The sequence below is a fragment of the Phalacrocorax aristotelis genome, chromosome 2, assembly GCF_949628215.1.
Source record: "Phalacrocorax aristotelis chromosome 2, bGulAri2.1, whole genome shotgun sequence".
Classification (NCBI taxonomy): Eukaryota; Metazoa; Chordata; class Aves; order Suliformes; family Phalacrocoracidae; genus Phalacrocorax; species Phalacrocorax aristotelis.
Window position 1 is genome coordinate 70,619,092 of NC_134277.1, and position 23,695 is coordinate 70,642,786.

The 23,695-nt window shown below is 39.0% G+C and overlaps 1 protein-coding gene across 5 annotated transcripts in view; it reads right to left on the reverse strand.

Moving 5' to 3' along the window:
* The window catches only part of NUP153 (nucleoporin 153), a 47,348-nt gene that overhangs the window by 6,194 nt on the left and 17,459 nt on the right, over nucleotides 1-23,695 (reverse strand). For 2 of the 5 annotated variants that reach the window (XM_075083990.1, XM_075083987.1), the window contains exons 3-18: nucleotides 21,743-21,991; nucleotides 20,314-20,453; nucleotides 20,103-20,231; nucleotides 18,164-18,280; nucleotides 17,991-18,035; nucleotides 17,840-17,893; nucleotides 13,519-13,665; nucleotides 12,736-12,788; nucleotides 10,105-10,240; nucleotides 8,326-8,463; nucleotides 7,491-7,583; nucleotides 7,162-7,252; nucleotides 6,771-6,890; nucleotides 4,529-5,143; nucleotides 2,372-2,566; nucleotides 984-1,826 (exon numbers count right to left, since the gene is read on the reverse strand). In XM_075083990.1, coding sequence (XP_074940091.1) covers nucleotides 984-1,826; nucleotides 2,372-2,566; nucleotides 4,529-5,143; nucleotides 6,771-6,890; nucleotides 7,162-7,252; nucleotides 7,491-7,583; nucleotides 8,326-8,463; nucleotides 10,105-10,240; nucleotides 12,736-12,788; nucleotides 13,519-13,665; nucleotides 17,840-17,893; nucleotides 17,991-18,035; nucleotides 18,164-18,280; nucleotides 20,103-20,231; nucleotides 20,314-20,453; nucleotides 21,743-21,991 — 3,165 coding nt within the window. Of the gene's footprint in view, nucleotides 1-983; nucleotides 1,827-2,371; nucleotides 2,567-4,528; nucleotides 5,144-6,770; nucleotides 6,891-7,161; nucleotides 7,253-7,490; nucleotides 7,584-8,325; nucleotides 8,464-10,104; nucleotides 10,241-12,735; nucleotides 12,789-13,518; nucleotides 13,666-17,839; nucleotides 17,894-17,990; nucleotides 18,036-18,163; nucleotides 18,281-18,665; nucleotides 18,766-20,102; nucleotides 20,232-20,313; nucleotides 20,454-21,742; nucleotides 21,992-23,695 lie in introns of those variants that run through there. The other 3 variants (XM_075083989.1, XM_075083988.1, XM_075083991.1) reach the window with 2 other exon arrangements.

Genomic DNA, 23,695 nt, shown 5'->3' on the forward strand with positions numbered 1-23,695 from the left:
TTCCCAGCAGTTACGGCCCCTTTTAATCTATGCCATTTTTAAAGGACTATAGCATTCTTCAGAACACTTGTTAAAATTCCCCTTTTACACAAGGTTCTTCATCAAATTTCCATGACTAAACCAAACTCCCAAACTTTCCCTGGCAGGTAAAAAAAAGAAGAAAACAAAGCAAACCCAACATCAAACCACCCCCTCCACCACCCAACCGTCCCCCAAAGCCCACAAGCCCCCCAAAACGTGCCTGTTCAGTAGCAGTTCAACCTAAGAATACTGTGTTTAACCAGTATAGCCATATGTATTGCTTTTATGCAGGGTTACTTACTGATGTCCTTTTCCATATCACTTCAGAAGTCAGAAACTAATTCTCTGTTCTCTAAAACACAGTTGCCAAGTCATACAAATGGAATTTAACAACCAGAGTTTTTACACACAGTGATCATCACTGAGGAACTTTAATCCTGCACTGCAGACCTTCAACAAATTAAAGGAATGCAAAACTGTGTAATATCTATTACACGGTTTTTACACCTTTGTAGCAGTAGAGAAACAGCGGTACACCCTGCAGCATAGCTGCAAGTACACGGGAATAAGATATTCCCTCTCTCATTCCCTTTCACTATGAAAAATGCTAGTACGAGGCCTCTATGCTGTACCGTTCTACAGATTTTATCACCAGCTGAGCTGCTATTACTGAGACAATACTTCTGTGCTCATACAAGAGGCGACACAGGTTCCTTAAGGTGTGGCGATTTTTTCATCTAAACCTAGTGTTAAAACTCGTTGAAATCTAAGAAGGAATTGCTACATATTGTTTACACATCAACAGCTGGCACTAAAGACAGGCTGCAGGTAGTAATGAAGCCTTTTCTAAAGCTCTAATGCATGATACGGATCAAATGCCACCGATTTTGTCAAGTACGGCCTCAGAGGTGTTATTTGATGGACCCGAGCAGACAAGTGAAGACAAAAGACATTCTGTTTACCTGAAGTACTGGTTTGTGCCCCAAATGCAAAAGATGTCTTTGCCTGCTCACTTTCCTTCTCTGATGGTTTAACGAAACTAAAATTGAATATAGGTTTTGCTGCGCTCTCCTCTTTGGTATGCTCAGCCGTCCCAGCCGAAAAGATAGGTTGTGCCTTCAACTCTTCATTGTCAGCTTTCTTTCCGAACGGTAATGGAGTGGCAGAAGTGACAGAGTCCTGTTTCTCTTCTGTCCTTCCCAAAACAAACTGTGAGGCAGGTGCAGCCTCTACACTGCCAAAAGAGAACCCTCCCTTTGTTGAAAGGGTTTCATCCTTTTTCTCATCTGATTTCTTAAACACAAGACCCGGTGATGCTACCTCCTTCTCTGCCACAGTTCCAAAAGTGAAGCCACTGACTCCGGTTTTATTCTCATTGGTAGCTATGGAAGAAGTAGAACTCGTGCCAAAACCAAAGCCTCCCAAAACTGGTTCCTCTTTCTTTTCCTGCTGTCCCAGGCTCACTGTCCCAAACTGAAATGTTGAAGGAGCCTGACTGCTTGTAGATGGAAGTCCAAAGGTAAAACTGTTACTTTTACCTTCTTTTTTACCGTCTTCTGATTTAGAGTCTGAGGAAGAAACTCCAAATTTGAAGTCCCCTGAACTAACAGGAAACTTAAATCCCCCAGTCGTAGTGTTGGAGGATGCAGATTCAGAGGCAATGCCAAACTTGAAGCTCCCTTGTTCTCCAAATTTAAAGTTTCCCATGCTACCTAATGTTTGAGAAGAATCAGAGGAGGATGACTGGACACTGAATGTAAATGATGGCATTGCAGCATTTGTGGACGCAGCAGAGGTCCCAAAACCTGAAGAAATAAGCAATGTTAAGTTTGCCATGTATGAGGTAATACGTGCAGGCTTTACCTACATGACTGGGATTCTAGTCCTGAACCTCCCAGACTCAAAACTGTTTAAAAAACCCCAAACAAACCACAAAACAAGTACGAAAACTCCACACCGTCTCTACATACACTTTCTCGCAATGGTACTCTTTTTTCCACCACCTGGCTTTGAGCAGTACACTGCTAGCTTCTTTGAAAGATCCTGCTTTTAATCTAAACTCAAATGAACACCCCATATGGCTTGTAAAGACCAACCATGTCATTAATACAGTTTTTTTCTAAAAAACATAATCTTTTTCTGGGGAAAGGGTGTGGAAACATAGGCACATTACCTTACTTAAGCAATATTCCTAGAGGAAAAACGAACAATTCTGCCATACCTCAAAGGAAAAATAATTGTACTTAAAAACAAAAACACACACACCCCCCAAATAAAAAATCCCAACCCCAAAAACTGAAGAAAAAATAAACTGCAGAACTCATACCCTTATTTTTCTCATAAGTATTACCTTTGAGCTCTGCTTTGGTGCCTGGCTTTGCACTTTCACAGGCTACACATTTTGTGGCTTCCGCTTTGTTTTGGACCAAGCAGACCTCACAATCCCAGCTTCCTTCGGGCTTCTTGAATTTGTCTAAATCCAGAAATCCTCCAGAAGAAGCAGAAAATGCAGAAACACTGCTACTAGTCACAGGCACTGAACTCCCTGAGAAATAAAAAAGGTGGTAGTTAATCATCCTGCTTAAACGATAAAGTGAACATGGACTTTTAAAGAAACTCTTAAAATGCTCGCTAAATTGAAAAGTGGATAAGCATTACAGTAAAAAGCAATCAAACTACAAGTTAATTTCAGACAAACACAAGCTGAGAATGTAAGCAATAGCAACACCTAGATTCTTGTTTATAATCTATATGCGATTTTAAGCACAAATTTAACCAATGATGTTTAAACAGCAACTGCAGTTCATACAACACAGCAACATAGCCTATTTCAGATGTAAATTAAAGGTACTGTACTCAAAACTACTAGAAGAATTTCTGGTGACACAAGTAACATGTAGTCAAAGTTAGCACCACTCAAGTTAATGACCACTGTCAAGTGATGCGAGACTGTTCATTTACCAGAATGATTCATCACCAAATCCCAAAAGACAGACATGTTCAAAACTACATTGTGACAAAAAAAAAACCAAACGAACCCATCACTAACCAATCAAAAAAAACCAGAGAGGAACTCAAAGCTTCCAAACCCACAACTCTATGTTCACTAGACAAGCTACACTGTCTTCAAAAACAGCAGCAACCTCCATAAAGAAGCCCAAAAGACAACGCTTGCCCGATTTTACTCCCATGTAAAGAAACAGATGTCACTCGATGCTGCACCCCAACAGAAAACTTCAGCTCCGTAAGCGTGAGGACTGAAGTGGACATCCACAAGGCACAAAAGCATTGCATAATTGTCATGTTCATCTACACTCTTAAACCACTGGGGGTGGCATTTAAGAGAGAGCCAGAAGATGATGTCTCAAATTCAAACCAGTAAAGACTGGAATGGGTCTTCTCTTCCACAGCACATCCAGAAAATTTTTATGCCCCCATTTTACTTGCCTCACTCTCCCCCTTGACAGATGTAATATAACTCTGTGATTCTCTGTACCATGATGGTCATGGCAAACCCCTCACACTTCCAGAATCCCTCCTTGCAATGGCTAGTCTCAGACAAAAGTGTCAGCTGATCACTCTGAGGCTGAAAGTCCATGAGAAAAAGCTCCCTCTGAAATGCATTGTCTGATCTGAGGAAATGTCACTCTTACTGTACAGGATGATTACAAAAGCCCAGTCTAGTCCATCTTGGATCTCCCACCGCCCCGTATAATTGTGAAGGTGTTTTTTGACATTAACAGTACATTGAATGATGTTAACAGCTGATAAAAATTAACACTAAAATAATTATTTGTTCTTTAAAAACAATACACTTGCCATGCTCAAAATCAATTACAATCACATAAAATGGGAAATAACCCAGCGCTGCATTGAAGAAGGCACCCACCTCCCCAGGTGATGGAAGGACCTTGACCTTCCAGAACAAGGTCACCCATTTTCTGGAAGGCTACCACTGGCCTTCATAGGCATAGCTGAACATACGGGTTTGTTTTAGCTTAAGACGACTAGGTAAAGACTACACTGTCTTGAAATCTGGCTTCATACTTCTGCCTAATGACACACACATGCTGAGTGGAGACATTTTTGGCCACGTTCTGTAAATACCATTTCTACTTATATGTTTTGAAATAGAAAACACCCAGTAATTTTTAACTCTTTCTATGGAGTTCACAATTTTCCCCAATGAAAATGAGTAAATTGGTTTTAAGTTAATTAGGGCATCCAGTTTGTTTAGTAATCTTTCCTCACCAGCTGCCAAGCAGGGTATATTTGCTTCAATTCAGCTCTGCACAAATACATTTCACAATCAGTTCAATTTGTGTGACAGGCTGGAATCCGGGCTGAGACCCCAAAAGTGGCTGTAACCATTCCTGCAGAGAGGCACTAATCCATCCTGTCTGGCACGTAGCCATGTTGCTGAAAGTATTTTTACATGCAACGTATTTTATTCTGTTAAGAACGCACAGAGGCTGAGGTTGAAACAACAGAAAAGAGAAGAACACACCTGGTTTCTCGGACTGACAAGCTACACATTTGCTGTCTTCTGCCTTATTTGATACAAGGCACACCGCACAGTCCCAAGAGCCTTTTGGCTTCTTAAATTTGTCTCCAAACCCCAAAGTGACTGTTGTGTCAGTGCCGCTGGAGGAGGATGTCACTGTCACCGCGTTGTCTGTGACCGCCGGCAACGTCAGAGCAGGCATTACTCCTGTTCCAGGCTTTGGTGTCTCACACGCTACGCATTTTGTAGCTTCGGATTTGTTCTGGACCAGACAGGTATCACAATCCCATGTGTTGGGCGCTGTTTTAAATTTGTCTTCAAAACCCAACGTCCCTGCTGTAGGGACTGCCACCTTAGAGGTGGCACATTGACTTGAGCTTATCGTCTGTTTCGTACTCTCAACTGTTGATGCTTTAGCAGCTTGGCATGTTACACATTTGCCATCTGTGGTTTTGTTTTGCAGGCATGGGTCATACGTGTCAGACTGCCAAAATGAGGATGCTTGTTTAGAAGTGTCTTTTCCTGCAGAAAAACTACTTATTGCAGGCCTTGTATAGACCACCGTGCTTGTAACAGGCTGTGCAGATGCAGAGGAGTGTGTTTTCACAGGCGTAAAGCCTAGGGAAAAAAAAAAACAGGAAGAGATCTTACTGATAAAGCAGTGCCCTCGCTACATTTAAGCTACTTAAAATACTAGACAGCATAAATTTAAGTGCCAATGGTTACAACTATACATTCCAACTAACTGCAAGAGGAAGTCCCTGGAAACCTTATCTAAAGGGATGAAATATCATATGCTGCACTGGGACACAACAGAACATTTATTTAAAGCTCACTTTAACTCTTCAATTCCAAGAACTTTTAAAATACAAATCTTCACTGGTAGACACAAGCATGAACGAACAGTACCGAAAGCTCACCGACCATCACGGACTAGAAATAATCCGATTTCATTTTAAGATGCCATGCCCAATCGAATCAAATTTCTAAAGCTATTTCTGCCTTAGTACATGACTCACATTTATGATAGTAGCTGTACAGCACTTGGTACTTGGAACAGCAGTCCACATGGTTTTTCCCCACAGATACTGAGCATTAATTAAGCAATAAAAATGAGGACAACACAACAATTGGTATCTATAATCTCTGTGCAAAATGCACTGGACACAGGCCAACTCCTTATTTAAAGGTGCCAACTTCAACAGAAAACAAGAACCACCAATATGGAAATACTAAAGAAAATGCTATGGCAATGCACCTTAAATAGCAGCACAAATTACTTGTAAAGCTAAAATGAAGCGCTTTATTTTTTCCTTATTATATTGGTTTGGGGTTGGGTTTTTTTTTAATATCAGAAGTGGAGTTTTTCAACAGTGTGGATTTAGAACCTGCTTCTCTTCAACTGACGAAGAAAATTAACGTCACTTCACTCACAGGTCTTTCCTTAAAGAAAATGCACAGTGTCTTTTCTCTCACTTAGCTCTTTCCAATATAAAAAGGCGCTGTCTTCTTAAGAAATATATAGATTTGTCACTTCATAAAAAAGAGAGTTCTGATGCAACTGAAGGCTTATGGAAAAAGGTCAAATTCAATAAAGTCCTTTTCCTTAAAACAAAACACATCATCATCTACACAAACTTTATTAAACAGTTGAAAACAATCCCAATTACTTGAGAAGCAAAATTAGAAAAGTGTTTTTCAAGTGAAACAGCCCACTTCTACTTAAAATTTACATTTGAATCCATAGTAACTGTTGTCATTTAAGGCCAAAAGACTTGCAGCTTTTGAAACTTATTTAGAAATGTAACTGCCTATTATTCTTAATTTCCAGAGATGGTGAAGGTGGGAGAGGAATCTTTGTAAAGCATTTTACAAACATTTCCTTTCCCATTCCATACCTTTTATTTATTTAAAAATTAAACACTAACTAGTTGACTAATTCTCTTTATACTTCATTTACAATTCTATCCTAACACATAAAGGAGAAGCAATGCATCTCGTTTAAAGCTGCAGTTTTCCTTTCAGCAATAAAAGCCACTTAGAAAAGGAGATCAACCCCAACAAGATGCAGCATGTAACGTAATGCTCTCCTGTGATTGTATTTATAGCTAATATTGCATTAACTGTGACAAAGTGGGTTTTTTGTTGTTGTGGTGGTGGGTTTTTTTAAAAAAAAAAAAATCAATGCAGTTATATGCTAGCATACTTTTTGCAGTATCTTTTAAAAAGGAGTTTATTATCTCACCGGGGCTGTTTAGAATGTCTAACACACTTCCTTCCTTTAAGACCTCTGCAGGTTTGGAGAGGCCATCATATTCTTCTTCTTTTTCCTTCTTATTGCTGGTGCTGTTTACAGTGGCGGTATCTTTAAAAACAAAACAGAAACCACCTTTTGCAAAGAAATCCACTTAAAATATTTTCATATTTTCTAGAAACAAGAATTTCCAAGTTTCATGCCTCTTATATAAGGTTCTTCAAAATTATACCTTGTTTACAACAGTTTATAATTACAATTTTGTTAAAAAAGATCTGTCATTGAAAACACACTTTGCCTGGAATTGCAGGTAGATTTAGTATTTAATTTGCAAAACAAGAAAATCCGCACTTCAGATCTGAAATGCTAAAATTTCTGTTACCTAGAGTAAGTAAGGACGTCACTGGTGTATCACTGGATCCAGAAAGCTCTCCTGATTTTACAACAGGAACACTAAATGTAAACCCAATCTGCTATGAAAAAGAGAGATTTTTCAGATTCTGAAACTAAAGAAACCTTAAGCAAGTTTCACACACGAAAAATAACCTGAAACCCAGTCTTCAAACTCTTGGTATACGTGCCGGATGACCAGTTATAAGCCAGAAACGTATATATTTGTTTTCCCCATTATCAGGGCCAATCCTGCTTTATTGTTCTCCAATATTCTATTAAAGTCTTGAGAAAAGGTTGAGCTTTATTTATTTTACTTACAGACAACGGAGGTAGCACTTCCGTCTCAGTAGATTTCACAATTGGAGATGAAAATCTGAACACAGGACTGCCAACATTACTTGCTGGTTGTACCTGTGTTTTCAAAAGAATTAAGGTTTGCACCTAAAAGAAAAACACCCTGGCAAAACAACACCAGCTACCCGAATTCACTAACAGGTGTTCTGCAGTGAAGTTGGGAAATCTGATGTTTCACATTTATTTCTAATCCACAGATAAGAGTTATAATAAAAGAAAACAAAGCTTGCATGTTCAAAATCAAAACCAAATCCCATAAACTAAGAGGAAAAAACTGAGATGCTACTTAGATCTATTAAATATGTGGAAAAGCAGACCAGACAACTTAAGAACCTTAAACTAACGCAGCTCAATTATAGTCAGAGCTCCAGCAAATACTTCAACATGCTAAAGCAGATACCTGCTTCAAAACATTAAAAAATATTTCAAGTACTCTGCAACAGTTGAATTCTATTTTACTGCAATAATATTCCAATTATTGCACCCTAGGCTCATATGACCATTAATGCTACCTCTAATTTAATAACTTAACTTGGCATAAAATCCCAACAAAATCTCCGTAGCATTTGAAGCAGTTATACAATTAACTACAAGTTTGCAAAATATAAGATGGACAGAGGCCGAATCAAAAACTTTATGCCTCCCCCCACCTCCAAATCAGAATACAACCCTGATTTATTCAACAGGATATCAGCTAATGTTGGTTAGTTTCACGAGGGCCATGGAAGAAGTTAACAGGCAACAAAGCAGAAGTATACTCATCCTAAAAAAGTATTCACGATATAGAACTCAGATTTACCTTGTTCGTCATTGCTGTTGAAACAGTGCTTGGTGACAGTGAGACAGGACTACTGGCAAGAAAACTGAAGTTGAACGAAGGCAGTGATGCAGTACTGATGGGTAGGGGTACTTTCGGTAGTACTGGTTCTTCCACTTCCTAAGTGTAAGTTTTAATTGTTGTAAATTTTAATTATTCCTCTTTCTTTAAAAAAGTTGTAAGTTTTAATATTTTGCTGCCTTTAAAAAAGTTGTAAATTTTAGGTCTTCTTTTTTTTAAGAGAAAACTCCTACCTTGTCCCACCCGTAATTTCTTAACAAAGTAAAGTATAACAGAGAGATCTATAGATTAAGACAAATCAAGTTTTCAGAAGGAATCCTAACCTCCCCACCTCAGTCTGCCACATCATTTTGATTTATGGCAGGCCTGTTTCCATGCAGTACAACATTGATCACCTGTCCAGTAATAGTGCAAGTTAGCTCAAAATTGTTACCCCAGCAGAACAGACAGGGGCACAGATCAGATTTACTTTTTGTTTTAGTTTTGATTTAGTTATTAAAGATCTAGAGAGATACTATCCTTTCTAATTATCCTCTCATCTCTTCAATTAAGAGTATGTTCTCAAGACAAATGACAAGAGTGTTCCTCTTGCAAAATGAGGCAGGAGAGCTGCAGAAGTTTCTGAAGTCACTACTGCAGTGAACTTAGAAGAAGACAATGTTTAAAGAAATACGCAGGTTCCTTAGAGTACCAAAACCCCCAAAGCACAAAACGTCAAAAAAGAAAGCCTAACTGGCAGCACAGAAGATCATACTCTGGTAAATCTAGTCCATGTCATGTATCAGGGTGCAAATTTGAAACTCGGAAACCAGTGTACCTTAACAACTTCTGGTCTTATCCTTGCCTTTTAAACTATTTGATTACCACAATTAGATTAGTTAGGGTTTAAATGGGAATAGCCGATCTAATCACAATTTGCACAGTAGTACCAAGATCTACCCAGAAGTGACTAAGCAGAGAGATAGAAGTTGCTACTACAGAGGTTTAATGTATCCTACAGCTTACATCTTTCACAGTTTTGATTAGAAGAGTCTAACAGACCTCGATATTCAGACCATTTGTATTATAGAAACATTCTCCAGCATTTATTATTTCTTCATTTTGCATCAGCCAGAAGATTGGTTTTAATTTTTTGTATTTAAGGTCCAGTAGCAGGCAGCTTACATAATATCCAATCAGGGGAAAAAAAAAAAAAACCAACAAAAAAACACCTTTGGGGTAGTCATGACCATAGTTTAATTAAATGAACTTTTCCCATTTAAATGAGGGGAAAAAAAACCAACCCTCTCACAATGAGTTTGATTAAGTGCCAGAAGTTAGGAATGATCATAGCAGATATGCAGAACACTGCCTTCTGCTTCAGACTCTTGGCCTGTATCTTTCTACATGACTTAAATATGAAATAGCAAATTAAACAAACTTTGTTTACTTACTTGGCACTTGTTTCAAACATCATTCCTTTATAAAGACTCTACCAACCTCCACCAAAAATCTTCATTCAACTGCTAATAAGAAGCTTCGTAGTATGAAACATCTCCAATATGACTAAAGTTTCAAATAGATAAAACTGAAGTTGAGGAACTTAAATGGATAAATTGGAGCCTGCCCTGAAACCCACAGCAAAAACCCCACAAAACTGAAGTCGCATTATTATAAATTACTATGAGGCAATAGAAGTGGCATACTTCCCTAGTTACTTCAGTAATCTCAGTGAGAGCAATTAACGTAAGAGTCCCTTACCTGTTGTTCTTGTCCAGGTTTTGATACATAGTGTACTCCTCTTTCCCTTCTCATCTTGCCACCGCCACCACCCACTCCTCCTCCTGAAGACAGACCATTGGATGCAGGAGTACCAAATTTGGGGTAGGTCAAATTGCTGGCACAGAATAACAATACATAGGTTGAGGAAGGGGTGGGGAGAAAATAAGGTAAGAAAAGGAAAAATAAAAATATCAACTTATCGACTAATTGTTTCAAGTTATTATAGCCCCTGTTAAGTCCTAGAACTGACACCTTCTAATCAGAAGAAACTGTTCCACAAGTTGCTAAATGCTGGTAAGTATCTGATGTGCTCCACAGCCAAAGCTGCATTAGTAAGAGCAGCGATGAAAAGGACACACATAAGAAACAGTCACAACATCCATAAAGGAATGATGACTAAGCCATAAGACCTAAAATAGAAGAACTGATGCAGATTGTTATTTTCTAATGTTTCCTTTTAATAGTCCAGACAGTGGAAATTTTGACTGCCAGTTCTCAGATTCTGTGATGAGCATGTATCTTTGCAGGGATATAAAAGAACAACTAAAAATATATATAAAAGGAGAGGGGGAGTGTGTGCGCGTGCGTGTGCACATGAAATGCTGCCAACAGCTCTTATGGAATAGAGAGGCTTAAACTTGGGTGGCAAGACAATAAGGCAAAAGCTTCAGGAGCAGCTCTGGCTTTCTGGGGCTATCAGCAGAAGCAGCAGAGGTGTTTGCGTGTGCCAACATTCCAGAAGTCTTTTCAGACATGAACACAGATCCCTTTTGTAAGGCACACAAAGGCATTTCTCTGTTCACTACAAAAGCCTAGAACCAAACCAGAAAGATTTCCTAATCCAAGTGGGAAGGGAAAAGAAAAATCAAACCCCAAAAAACCTCAAAACAAACAACTACCCTCCAACCCCCCACTTCCCCCCAAAAAAACCCACAACACACCCTAAAAGAGAACTGAACTAAGGAGTAACAACAATAAAAAGCAGTATGGCATCAAAATAAAGTATCCCTGGAAGAAATTACCATATCAAAGCTTATGCTGCAGCCAAGCAGTCAGTCATTACAAAAGTACATTTGGTCACACTGGAAGACACCAGGTCAAGTTTCCAGAAGACTGAGGAAGAGAATTGGTCTAAACTTGTCAGATACTTGCAAACAGTCTGCTCAGCACTGTAACCACTGAGAGGAAGCCAGATCCTTAAGGCCATATGCTCAAACTTTTCTCTAATCCAAACTGACAATCAATTCGAATTCTGAAAAAAAATCTTATGTCAAAATAGAGCTTTATTCAGACAATTATAGCCTGTCTATAATAGCCCATATTCTTCTTTCCTGTAACACCTGTTAGTTTCTAAGGGGCAAAGACTGTTTTCTGTCTTCAAGCAAGTATGTCCAATCTACAGTTCTGACCCAGGTTTAAAAACTAAATAGCCTTTGGTAGGCTAAACAGAGATGTACCAAAAGCACTGCAGGTCAGCTGCATGAAGGGACTCTGGCCAGCTGCCCTGTATCAGTGCTGTGTTCCTGCTCCAGAACATGACACCCAAAAGAGACTGGCTTTATAAGAGAATTTTTTTAAAAATAAAGCACCATCTAGTCCACAGACTGAACTAGAACACAGCAGTAAAACTTGTGAAACAAGTAAAAAGCAGTATCAACTTTCTGGATCTCCCTCCTACAGAGAGAAGAAAGGAGTTCTACCAAAGAAAATTCAGAACAGTTTGAAAATCCACAATTAAAACCTAACATCTGTTTGCACCTATGCCAAAACCTTAAAGCCAATCTCTTACACCCCTGAAAGGTAGTTGCTGTGAATTCAAACCATTAGACACCAAAACTACGGGTTGGTTTGGGGGTTTTTTTTGCAAGCCAAAGAATGCCCAAGGCAACAGGAGAATTGCTTGGAAGATGAACACAGACACAACAAAATACAGTTCCCTGCTACTGTTCTTTGAAAGGGATGAATCCTCCAAAAATGCCCTCTGAATGCAAAGTGTCTTAATTCAAGCATTAGCCAAAAGCCTAGCTGCCCAGAAGCGAGAGCCATCAATATTTTCTGGAGGTGAGATCATTCTACCTAAGCCAAGCCAGCAGTGTAATGCAAGACAATCTCCTCAAGAACAAATACAATTTTTAACTCTCCTAGAATTTTGTGTTTTAGAGGCAAGTTGGCATTTGGCCTCTGATGGTTCTAAAGGGCTCCTGTTTTTCATGCAAACTCAGAGCAGACAAGTGACTTCACCATGAATGGAGCATTAAAAAAGGGGTTTTGCCTTTTTTTTTTTTTTTAATAAAAATTAAATACAGTCCTGAACTGTAAGCCACTTTATCTTATAAATAATCTTTCAGAAAGAGTAATTCCTTTAGGGCAAAGCTTTCAGACTCCAAGCAATTAAATAATTAGCTGAAACTAATAGCTGACCCCCCCTAGTAAACATCAAGATGAACAAATGGTTAAACTCTCTGATAATACAATTTTTTCACTGTATTTTCCGTTTGCTTCACTGAGAACTGTTACTGCCCTTCCAAAAGAAGGCAGGCATGCAGACTGTAGTAACAAAGGAGAGAGCTTTCTTCTTTCAAGTGTTTTAAATTAATAGATTTGTCATACCTTTCAGATGGTTTTACTTGCTGTTCTGCAGGAAAACTCTTCTCTCTCATGCCCTGCAAGTTAAGTTTGATTTATTTCAAGATTTATCTGTATGTATTTATAAACTGTACACAAAGCAAAGACAACCAACCACACATGTTTTGTGTTGGGTTTTTTATTTATACCACGAAATATACCTCATCTACTTAAGCTTGTTCCCTAACCACTATGACTATCCACTTTGATCTCTGGCCTAAAAAGCCCATAGATTTAATACTTGGCCCTCTTTATGTTCACATTGATACTGGAACCATGGATGATTTTTTTTTTCTGAGAGAAATGTCAATCTTGTTTCAAGGGAAGTCTATCAGGGACTCCATCTACACAAAAGTGATCAGAATGGGAAGTTGTCTGAAATCTCACTTGGAGCCCGTAGCACACCTGAAAGTTTATACACAAGATCAACATGTTCTGTCAGTGACAGCTTTGTGTACAGGAACGTACAAAAAGGAAAACGTTGTTTCTGTATTTCTGATTCTTTCACTGAGAACAGCCTGACCCAATAGCACATTGTCACATTCTGAAAATAACCACCAGCCACTTACTGTTCCAAAATCCATAAAACCTCGAAGTATCTCTTTCACAGTGGTTCCCCCTGTCTTAATGCTTACCTCAAACACACTATCGGTACTCTTTGCCAAGAAAGAGCACCTTAGTAGAATAATTGGTTAGAGACATTAGGGGCGGGGGAGAAAAACAAAAAAGGAAAAAAACAGGCAGATAAGGACCAGAAAATTTACTTACTTTGTGCCTTATATCTACTCTCTGGTGAATTTTGCTGGAATCAGTAGCTGGAGTCAAAGATGGTTTAAAATACTGGGTCCGGCTCACTGACAGAGAGATTGCCTTTGGTGTCATGAGTTTCTGGACAGGTGGATGCTGTGATTCCACCTTTGAAAGGGAAGCAGCAATTAATTTATCCTTGCATCCGTCCAAATTACCACAGCATTTACTGATGAAAAAAGTGACAAAACTATAAACCTCCCATCAGCCACAGCACCCAGTGAAAATTATTTTGAAATGTTGAAAGCATTTAGCTTGCAGAGGGAAATCACTAGAAAACAAGTTATGAAATCCAAAAAGCTATAGAAGTAGCCAAAGTTTGACTGAATCCTATTTAAAAATTTAGCAGTTAACTTAATAGAAAAAATAATTCTGGTTACTATAATCAAAATAACTCATGTTACTATAATATGCTCCCATCCTTTCCTCTCCTCTGCCCACACTGTCATATTTTTTACTGGCTTAATCCATTAATTTAACATTCAAAGTGTTAAGCAGCTAATTATACAGGCTTCTGGGTTTTGTTTTTCCTAGATTTTCCTCCACTGAAGTTACACTTTCAAAAAAAAATGTAAAATAATTTTAAAGTAGGCTCACTCATTACAATATGTTCTAATGTTTCAGATTTGCAGTAGATGCACTTAAAAGTACTGGTTTGACTTTCCTTGTCAAAGCACTTTCACAGACAAGAGTTAATATTTAACAGAAGGCACCGTACATCCTGCAAAACTCACTTAACTGAACTGTGAAACAAGAAACAACCCCAAAAGACTACAAAATTTACCAAAGGCTCCATCTGCAGTCTTAAGGATCAGAAGAATCAGACTTAGGATGCATGCTATTATTTAAATTAGCATCAACAGAAGACTGCGTTTACAATGCAGCTTTAGTTTCACAGCATCTCCCAACTCTTGGTAAGAAAATTCATGCTGTACTACCTATAAAATGAATAAAAGTACTTCTTTCTAAAAATTATTATACTCATTTTGAAACCTTGGGTAAAATGTGGTTTAAGTTCACAAACCCATTCTGAGTGAAGGATGGGCCATTGCTGTTTTTAAATGTAAACAGAATAGAATCAGAATTGGAATAGAATAGTTGAGTTGAAGGAACCTACAATGATCATCTAGTCCTGACCACCTCTGGGCTGAACCAGAAGTTATGGTGTTAAGGGCATTGTCTTGAACACTGACAGGCCTTGGGCATCAACCACTACTCTAGAAAGCATGTTGCAGTGTTTGACCATATTCTCAGTAAAGAAATGTTTCCTAACGTCAAGTCTGAACCTCCCCTGGGGGATGCAGCTTTGAGCTATTCACATGTGTCCTGGCACTGAATCCCAGGGAGAAGAGCTCAGCACCTCGCTCTCCACGTCCCCGCCTCAGGAAGCTGGAGAGAGCAATGAGGTTGCCCCTCAGCCTCCTTCTCTCCAAGCTAGACAAACCTAGTGTCCTCAGCCACTCCTCATAGGACATGCCTTCCAGCCCTGTCAGCAGCTTTGCTGCCCTTCTCTGGACACATTCAAGGACCTTCACATCTTTCTTAAATTGTGAGGCTCAGGACTGCACACAGTACTCAAGGTGAGGGGGCACCAACACTAAATACAGTGGAATAATCACCCCTTTTTACTGGCTGGTTATGCTGTGTTTGATGCACCCCAAGATGTGGTTTGCCCTCCTGGCTGCCAGGGCACACCGCTGACTCGTATTGAGCCTGCTGTCAATGAGCACACCGAGGTCCCTTTCTGCAGGGCTGCTCTCCAGCCACTCCCCTCTCAATTTATACTTACGCCCAGTGTTACTGCATCCCAGACACAGAACCATAGAATGGTTTGGGTTGCAAGGGATCTTTAGAGGTCATCTAGTCCAACCCCCAACCCCGCAGTGAGCAGGGACATCTTCAACTATATCAGCTTGCTCAGAGCCCCGTCCAGCCTGACCTTAAATGTTTCCAGGGATGGGGCATCTACCACCTCTCTGGGCAACCTGTGTCAGTGTTTCACCACCTTCATTGGAAAAAATTTCTTCCTTCTATCTAGTCTAAATCTACCCTCCTCTAGTTTAAGCTACTGCCCCTTGTCCTATTGCAACAGGCCCTACTAAGAAGTCTGTCCCCATCTTTAAGTCCCCTTTAAGTACCGAAAGGCTGCAATAAAGTCTCCCTGGAACCTTCTCTTCTCCAGGCTGAACAACCCCAACTCTCTCAACCTGTTCTCATAGGCCTCGATGAAGACCTTGATTTGAACCTCATAAGGTTTACATGGGCCCTCTTCTTGAGCTTGTCCAGGTCCCTATGGATGCCATCCTGTCCCTCAGGCATGTCAACCACACCACTCAGCTTGGTGTTGTCTGCAAACTTGCTGAGGGTGCACTTGATCCGCTGTCTATGACAATGACGAAGATCTGGGGTTTGTTCAATTTCATGCCACTGATGATTGCCCAATGCTCCAATTTATCTAGATCCCTCTGCAAGGCCTCTTGTCCCTCAAGAGAGTCAAAAGCACCTCCCAGTTTAGTATCATCAGCAAACCTGCTAATGGTGCATTCAACTCCTGCCTCCAGATCATTGATAACAACACCGAAGAGAACTGGCCCTAGAATTGAGCCCTGAGGAACACCACTGGTGACCGGTCGCCAGCCAGATGTAGCCCCATTTGCTGCAACCCTTTGAGCTCTGCCCTTCAGCCAGTTCTTCACCCAGCGCACTGTTGTACCTGCTCATCCCACAGCTGCACAACTTGTCCAGACGGATGCTGTGAGGGACAGTATCAAAAGCCTTACTAAAATCCAGCAAACTACATCTGCCACCTTCCCTTCACACACTACACAGGGGACCTTATCATAGAAGGATATCAAATCAGTTAGACTGAAATGTAAAATGAAAAAAAAAAAAAAAAAAAAAAGAAAAAAAAAAAAAGAAAAAAGCCACCCAGTTAGATTTTTTAATACACTAAGAGCTATTCTGTCTGGTGCAGATCCTTGAAATAAGAAAAATACCTCAAAAAATACCTGCAAAAATTTCGCCTGAGCGCTCAAGTGTTCTGTCAACCATATGTTTGCTTTAACAGGAAAACACACAACCCTCTCCTTGGCACACACAACCCTGTACTCCCCTTCTCATCCAGGGCTACCCTTCCCCTGCCAAACTTTATGAATTCTAGTCTTATGAATAGACAATTTCTCTACTTTTACCCAGTGACAGCTGTGTGCAACATTCGCTTTCAGACTGACGTCAGGCTCTACGCTGCAAATCTGGTAGATCTTTCTTAATGCCTCGTCACAGGTGTAGTTCCACAATTTAGCTGAGAATCCATACCAGCTTTGTTTTCAATTATTTGGATAATATTTATGGTAAAGGAATTGTATGCTCTACTTTTCAACATTCTTGTAATTTGGCGTATGGTGAAAGATGGTACAGGAAATCCAAGATGTTTGTGAACTCCAAAGTGGCTCTAAAATTAATTATACTTCTGAACAAGGGATTAGCATAGAAACTTCTTGAGACATTCTATCCATTTTCTCATTAAAACAGCAGATGAAAAGTTTGCATGGAAGAAAAAACACACTTTTGTTCCTTTGGTTGCCTGACCTTTACGTGGCCTTTTGTGGGTTTTACAATTTAATAAATTCAATGATACCCCAAATTAAAGTGATTAAAAACATCACTAGTTTTAATTTTTTTAGTAAAACTTAAGGAAATAATGATTTACCACAGCATTATCATCAACTCAGTGCTACCTCCAAATAAGAATTTAGGAACATAAAGTTACAGAAGTGATGACATTGAACAATTTCCCTTCTCCTCACTTTGAGCAGTAATAAAATACATAAGTATTATTTTACTGCCGGAAATGAACATGGAAATCTGTACAAGGTCCATACAATCACCCAATCAACATTCCTCTATTTCTGATCACTTCTGCAAGAGAAAGCTTTACTAAACAAACAGAAAGATTAACAGGCAACTTAACCCCAAGTTGCAGGACAAAATAAAACTATTTTGTGTGTTCTAAAGAAGTTTTTCTTGATTGATATATTAAAGACACCACCACATAAAGATAATGTAATTCTTAACCTGAGTAATCTTCAGAGTCCTTCATCTAGTGTGGGTAGAAAAGACATTTTTAGCAATTTCCACACAGCCAAGACAGCTATAATTCACATAATGTTAATATTAACTTGAATTCGTATGTATGCTGTCATTGGGGTTTGTGACATTTCTCCTAATAGCTATAAAGCACAGAAAGTTATCTAGCTCAGTTTAAGATGCTACTGGTTCTTACCTGTTTTTGTTTGGATTGGAAGCTAGTAATATTCAGCAGGCTCCTGTCCACAGGCTAAGGGGGAGGAAAAAAAAAAGCCTAAATATTACAGGACAATTTTTTCCTCAGAGAGGGTTACATCCAACAAAAATGTGGGGGGTGATCAACTTACAGAAGACAGCGGACTAGAAACAGAAGATGGAATCCTTTTAGCATCCTGTTGAAAAAAACAGTGCAATAAATTAAACTGGACACCACCTAAGGAGGATCTTCATCCTATACTGGCACATTTACTATGTTTTTCAAGCACATGAAATAAAACAGATTAAGAGGAGTGCCATTTACCGCCAAAGGACTTGACATCTTCTCCAATGACTGCAAGATGCGCCGTGCTGTGGAACTTGTCACACCATAGGATTGCACGCTTGCTTGTTTAGCTTTCATTTGTCTTCTTACTGGTGGCTGAAAAATTAGCAATGCTAATGTTATGATGCTTGATTTTGAATAAAGCACGCGTTTATTTTATGCCCTATGGCTACACTGATGATATAACCAATACTCTCGTGATGACAGAGAAAAACACACTCACTGGGCATTCAAGCCATGAAGAAGAAAATACACTCCACTGACTTTATAGAGGTTTAAGTGGGGCCCCACACATCTTGTACATGGGATAAAGCAACAAGAGAAATACTGAAATGTAAAAGGTAATAAAAGGGAAGATGTTAGGCCTGTAGGGTCTCTGAAGCAGTAATCAGGAAAACAGAACTGAAGCGAAGGGTCGTGCTCCAGAAAGTACTTTCAGTAACAGAACAGATCTCAGAGTTTCATGATAGTGTAAACGTACCATCTTAAAACCAATGTATACTATTCATCATCAGGAATTTCTAGTTTTACTTCTCTCATTTCCTCCCTTCCCCCAAGATTACAGTTGACTGCAGAACTTTTTACTCTGTTTAAAAAGATAAAGATCTGATTTGAGCTGTAACAGATCTAAACATATTACACTGAAAAAGTAAACTGCCTTATTTGTACCACATGACTTCAAAGATAATTCAAAACAATTTTTTTCAGTGTGACTTTTTTTTTTTTAAAACTATGTCAAACCCCTCATGTAACCACATCATGCTTACCCACGCTGCTATGTGAAGACAGGAAGCAGGCCATACAGCATGTAAAAAACACTGCATGCTGTGGATTACAGCGAGTCTCGCTTGCAACATGCAAGCCAGTCTCTCCTTTAAAAGCCTAGTATTTTGCTTCCTCTTTCCAGCATAATCCATACTTATTTTGTAAAAATTAAACATAGCTGACCAAAGAGGGCTCCTAGCTTACAGGAAGTTTTGAATGTTCTGAAGTCTGACTGAACACCAAGTCAGAGCAAACCACAAGTTTCAAGGTTTCCTCTAAGTGAGGAACTTGAAGGTCCCCTTGCTCCATGGTAGAAATGGACTGCCAGAACAGGTCCAGCAAACTCTTATTTGCAGTACCTCAAAAAAAAGTTCCTTTTGACTTTTGAGTTTTTTTTAAATAAAAGTAATTTTGATTTAAACACATTCCAAACAAACCAGATTTTATTGACTTTCTTTTAGATTCAACTCTAGCTACTTAAAGTTGTCAGCATTTTTAATTTGCTGATTCATTTTAAAACATGAAGAACTCTCAGCGGCAAGTAACTCTTTTCAAGAGCTATCTGAATGATATTAAAATAAAAAGTATTTTATTGTTTATCTTGAGATTGCATGTAGGACCGCATGCCTCCCTCTATGTAACAGAAGAGCAAAGGATCAGCAAAGTTGCCTTTTAGATACTATTACAGAAAAAAAGTGCAGAGTTTTATACAATACATTCATAGCATGCTTGTAGGTAAGCTTCTGTAAGATATACAGACGAGTATCAGACAGGTAGCTTTTGCTACTAGAAACACAAGTTTTCAAAGTTATGCCATCACTGTTTTTGCTTACATGTTATTTTAATATAATACAGTCAGAGGCAGACAATGGCAGAAGATGGAATTTTCTGAAAGACTCAACGGAGAAAATCCCAACTACGAACAACTAGCCAGAACCTAAGATGCTGCTGACATTCTTGTGCATTATGACAAGTATTTCTATGTAAACTGTTAAAAAACTAATTTAACAGAAATTGTTCTTTTCTACTCTTGTAGGCTGACAGGGCAAAATCGGAACTGTTGCCACATTTTCAGCTCCCAGCTCTTTTTGCAGCACTACCCCTTGTGTATTTCAATTACATTTTCCCTCACACCACACTACTATTCTCATACCTGATAAGGAGCAATTCGCGCTTTTGTCTCCCTTGCTGCTGCAGCTGCACCACCGTAAGTGGTCTTTCCAGGATAAAAAGGAGAATCCCCAAGCTGGCTTGTCTTAAAGACAGAAGTGTTTCCAAGCGACTACAGAAAAGTATCATAATAAGCGGTTAGTAAAATGGCTACACATTCAAATTGATTAAAATTAATACTGCGCAGTACTTACAGGAGAGGGAGATCCAAAAGCAGATAAATTGAATGCAGGTTTTTTAGAGCTAGCTGCAGGATGCTGTGAGAGGGAATGAGCTCTTTCAGCCTCTGTGGACCAGAGCAGTGGTGCTGAAGTATTTTTTGAAACTGTGATATCTGCCAAAATGACACATGCTGTATGTAAATGCCTTGTGTACATAGAGAACTTTAATGTTAAAGATCACGGTAACTCCAGAGTTCTTTAATACAGAAAAGTAAGTCTTGCAGAATGAAAAAGACCCCTAACACTCATTTCTCCAGCACTCTAACCTTTAGAGTTCTTCAAACAGATCAATTTCACATACAGTATGAAAACCAAGTATCAACTCTGAACTTGAAATCAGTTCACAGAAGTGCAAATACATTACCTCTCAGTAATCTTTCAAAAGCATGCACGAGAAGTTAATAGTACGCTTGCAATGCAGAGCAATTTTATTTTTCCTTCTTTCATGGTAAAATAAAAGGGAACTGCATAAACACTAGTGCATCTATACTGATACAAAGTTTTTCCTACGTTGGTAAAGGGTTGGAACCCAGCATTAGGTCAGAATTGCACAGGTTTTAAACCTGAAAAATTCCACGGAGGCTGAACTAACAGAGCTAATGATTTATTTTCCATATATGTTTTATGGAGACACACCCAAAAGCTCTAGGAAACTCACGTTATATTGCTAAACCTTGGCAACATCTACTCTGAACTGTAAAAATACGTTCTCCAGAGAACTTGCTGGGCATGCCTCAATCTCTATTTATAAGGGGGACTAGAAAAAGCTGCGGACCTGCTGTTTGCCCTTTCTCAGCGAGATCACCTAGGTCCCCATCTACGCCAATACAATGTTTGGGTTTTTTGACTACAAAATTGTCTACAACCCTTACTGAATTCAGCAAAGGACATGGCAGTATTGACAACTGATGCCTTCTACCAAGAAAGGCCAAAGAAGCAGTCCAAAACTTGTTCGATCAGAATAGTTCCTTTATTGACTGCTGGTGAACACACAGGAAAACATCTTGTGTTTGTATTTATCACCTATATTTATTCACACTTTACCAGCTGTCAGTTAGATGTTCTGAGTCACTCTTCCTTCTAAGCAATCAACCTAGCTGTCAAGCTACAGCGAGTCATCTTCAGTTCTTACTATCCCAGTTCAAGATTTACAGATAACCTAGCTAGAAGTACATTTATCAGCACTGACTCTGTAACATCAGGGTCTCATAAATGTATTCCAAAGCATGGTTATATTAACAAGGTGACAGGATTATATACTTCTAGAATACTAAAAATTAAATTTAATTCTAACATCCAAAGCTGACATTCACTTACTGTATTTACTAAGATGATGTGGAATATTAAAGAATGCAAAGTACTTCATGTTACCAAAACTTCAATTAGAGAACACGGAATTTACCTTTATCAGACGCTCTAGAGGAGAAGCCACTGGTTGTTGAGATGTTATCGTCATCATGCTGAGAGGTAGAATCTTTTATTTCTTTTACAAGAGACAGTCCAGGACTGCCAATGCCAAGTGAAGATGATGTAGAGGGCTGACAATGTGGTACTGTGGAATCCAACATGGTACAGTTCAAATGGCTCCGATGAAGAGACGGCCTTGTTAATACATCTGAGAAGTTCAATGCAGATCTACTCGTGGATGGTTCTAAACAAGCACAGGGAGACAATTAGCTTTCCTATGGACAAGCTCACAGAAGCCAAAACCAGTCTTCTATCAACAGTCACGCTATTGCCAAGTTCTAAACACAAAAATAGAGAAGCTGAATTTAACTTCTTCCTCACCCAGATAGGGTTTCATCTAACTGTCTGATTACAACAGCAACACTGCTTGCAATACTAAGTATTAATGTCGCGTTAAGAAGTAGTTAATGATTAGGTTTTACAATAGCAAATTCTGACCCCATGCTCAAGTGCTCTAACACTGGGTCTTTCACTAAATCAAACATGTATAAATTCCTTGTTTTGCAGATAAAGCTTGCAATAAGCTTTCCAAAATTTGAAATTACATGGCAAGTTACAGACAACTCTGCAGTTTGTATAATGTTGTTACAAAGATGTTAATCTGAATACGTAACATGAAGATGTGTATCTGCAGAGATTTTGGGGTTTTTTCTTTTGTTTTGGTGTCACACACACCCCCAGATTCTGGTCATACTACAGGTTGTACTGTCATGCTGCATGCTTCTGTCCATTAACTTTTGAGATTTTGGCACAAAGGACGAGTAAGCATCATGGCCTCGTCAGTTGCAAGATGGGCGTTTTTTCCTCACGAACCAAAGGGTCTGTAAACACTGCCAGCGTCCTCCAAAAGGTGGTCTCACAGCTCCAACTTAGAACATGAACAGAACAGCTATTAATGGGTATCTTGCCTAATATCCATGCTAAGTCCACAGTCTCTCCCAGGAATTCTTCTTATGAACATGATTTTGAGTCACTATCCTCTTGATATTTGCACTGAAGCTTAAACTAGCTGGTTCAATCTTCATAACCACTGCAGTACTAGTAATTAGTTCTCAAAAACACTGGTAGATTTTTAGGACTGTCTTGTTTGAGATAAAGTGTTATCAGGCTGAAGGCTGGCCACGCAAAGGAATACAGGCTCTAGCACACTGGTACCTCAAAGCTGAAGAAACAGGCTTTCTAAAATTCTAATAGTAATAATAATTTTTTTTATTAACTATAGCAAGAAAGGTTGGTCTACAATATCCACAGACTGCAACACAAGCTACTAAAGGTTCTAGGGTGTCCATCTGCTCCTGATTTTTTGGAGCTAGAAAGTTTGCTGTGCAGCTGTTCTTACTGAAAGGTCCTTTCACACAGTTCTTCACAAAAGCCAACACGTGTTCCTCGCTCATGAGGACCTTTTCTATTCCTATATCCAAACTTACTCTCAAGCTACAGCTACACAGAAAGCAATACAGCTCCCTATTTACAATTAGATGACACTGGTGACAAAAGTATTTCCTCATTATTTTCCTTTCTGCCAACAGAAGCAACTGACTTTTCACACAGATGGTTATGTACATATGTTCAGACAAAAATTCCCTCCTTATTAAAAATTAAGTTCCACAAAAGTGCTAATTGAAGAGAAACTCAAATTAAAGCATATGCCAATTTCCAGAGAACTACAGGAACAGTGAGAAGCACAGACATAAAACACAAATTAATCTTTTATATGGTAAAGTAAGGGGTTGCAAATTTCTTTGCCAAGGGTCCAAATAGGTTTTCAAAGACCCCACGCTAGCCATGTACACACTTTAATGTTACCAAATATTTCAAAAATTGTAACGTCATAAACCAAGTTATCCAGTTCTCCATTAAACTAACAAGGAACTTTACTAAATTGATT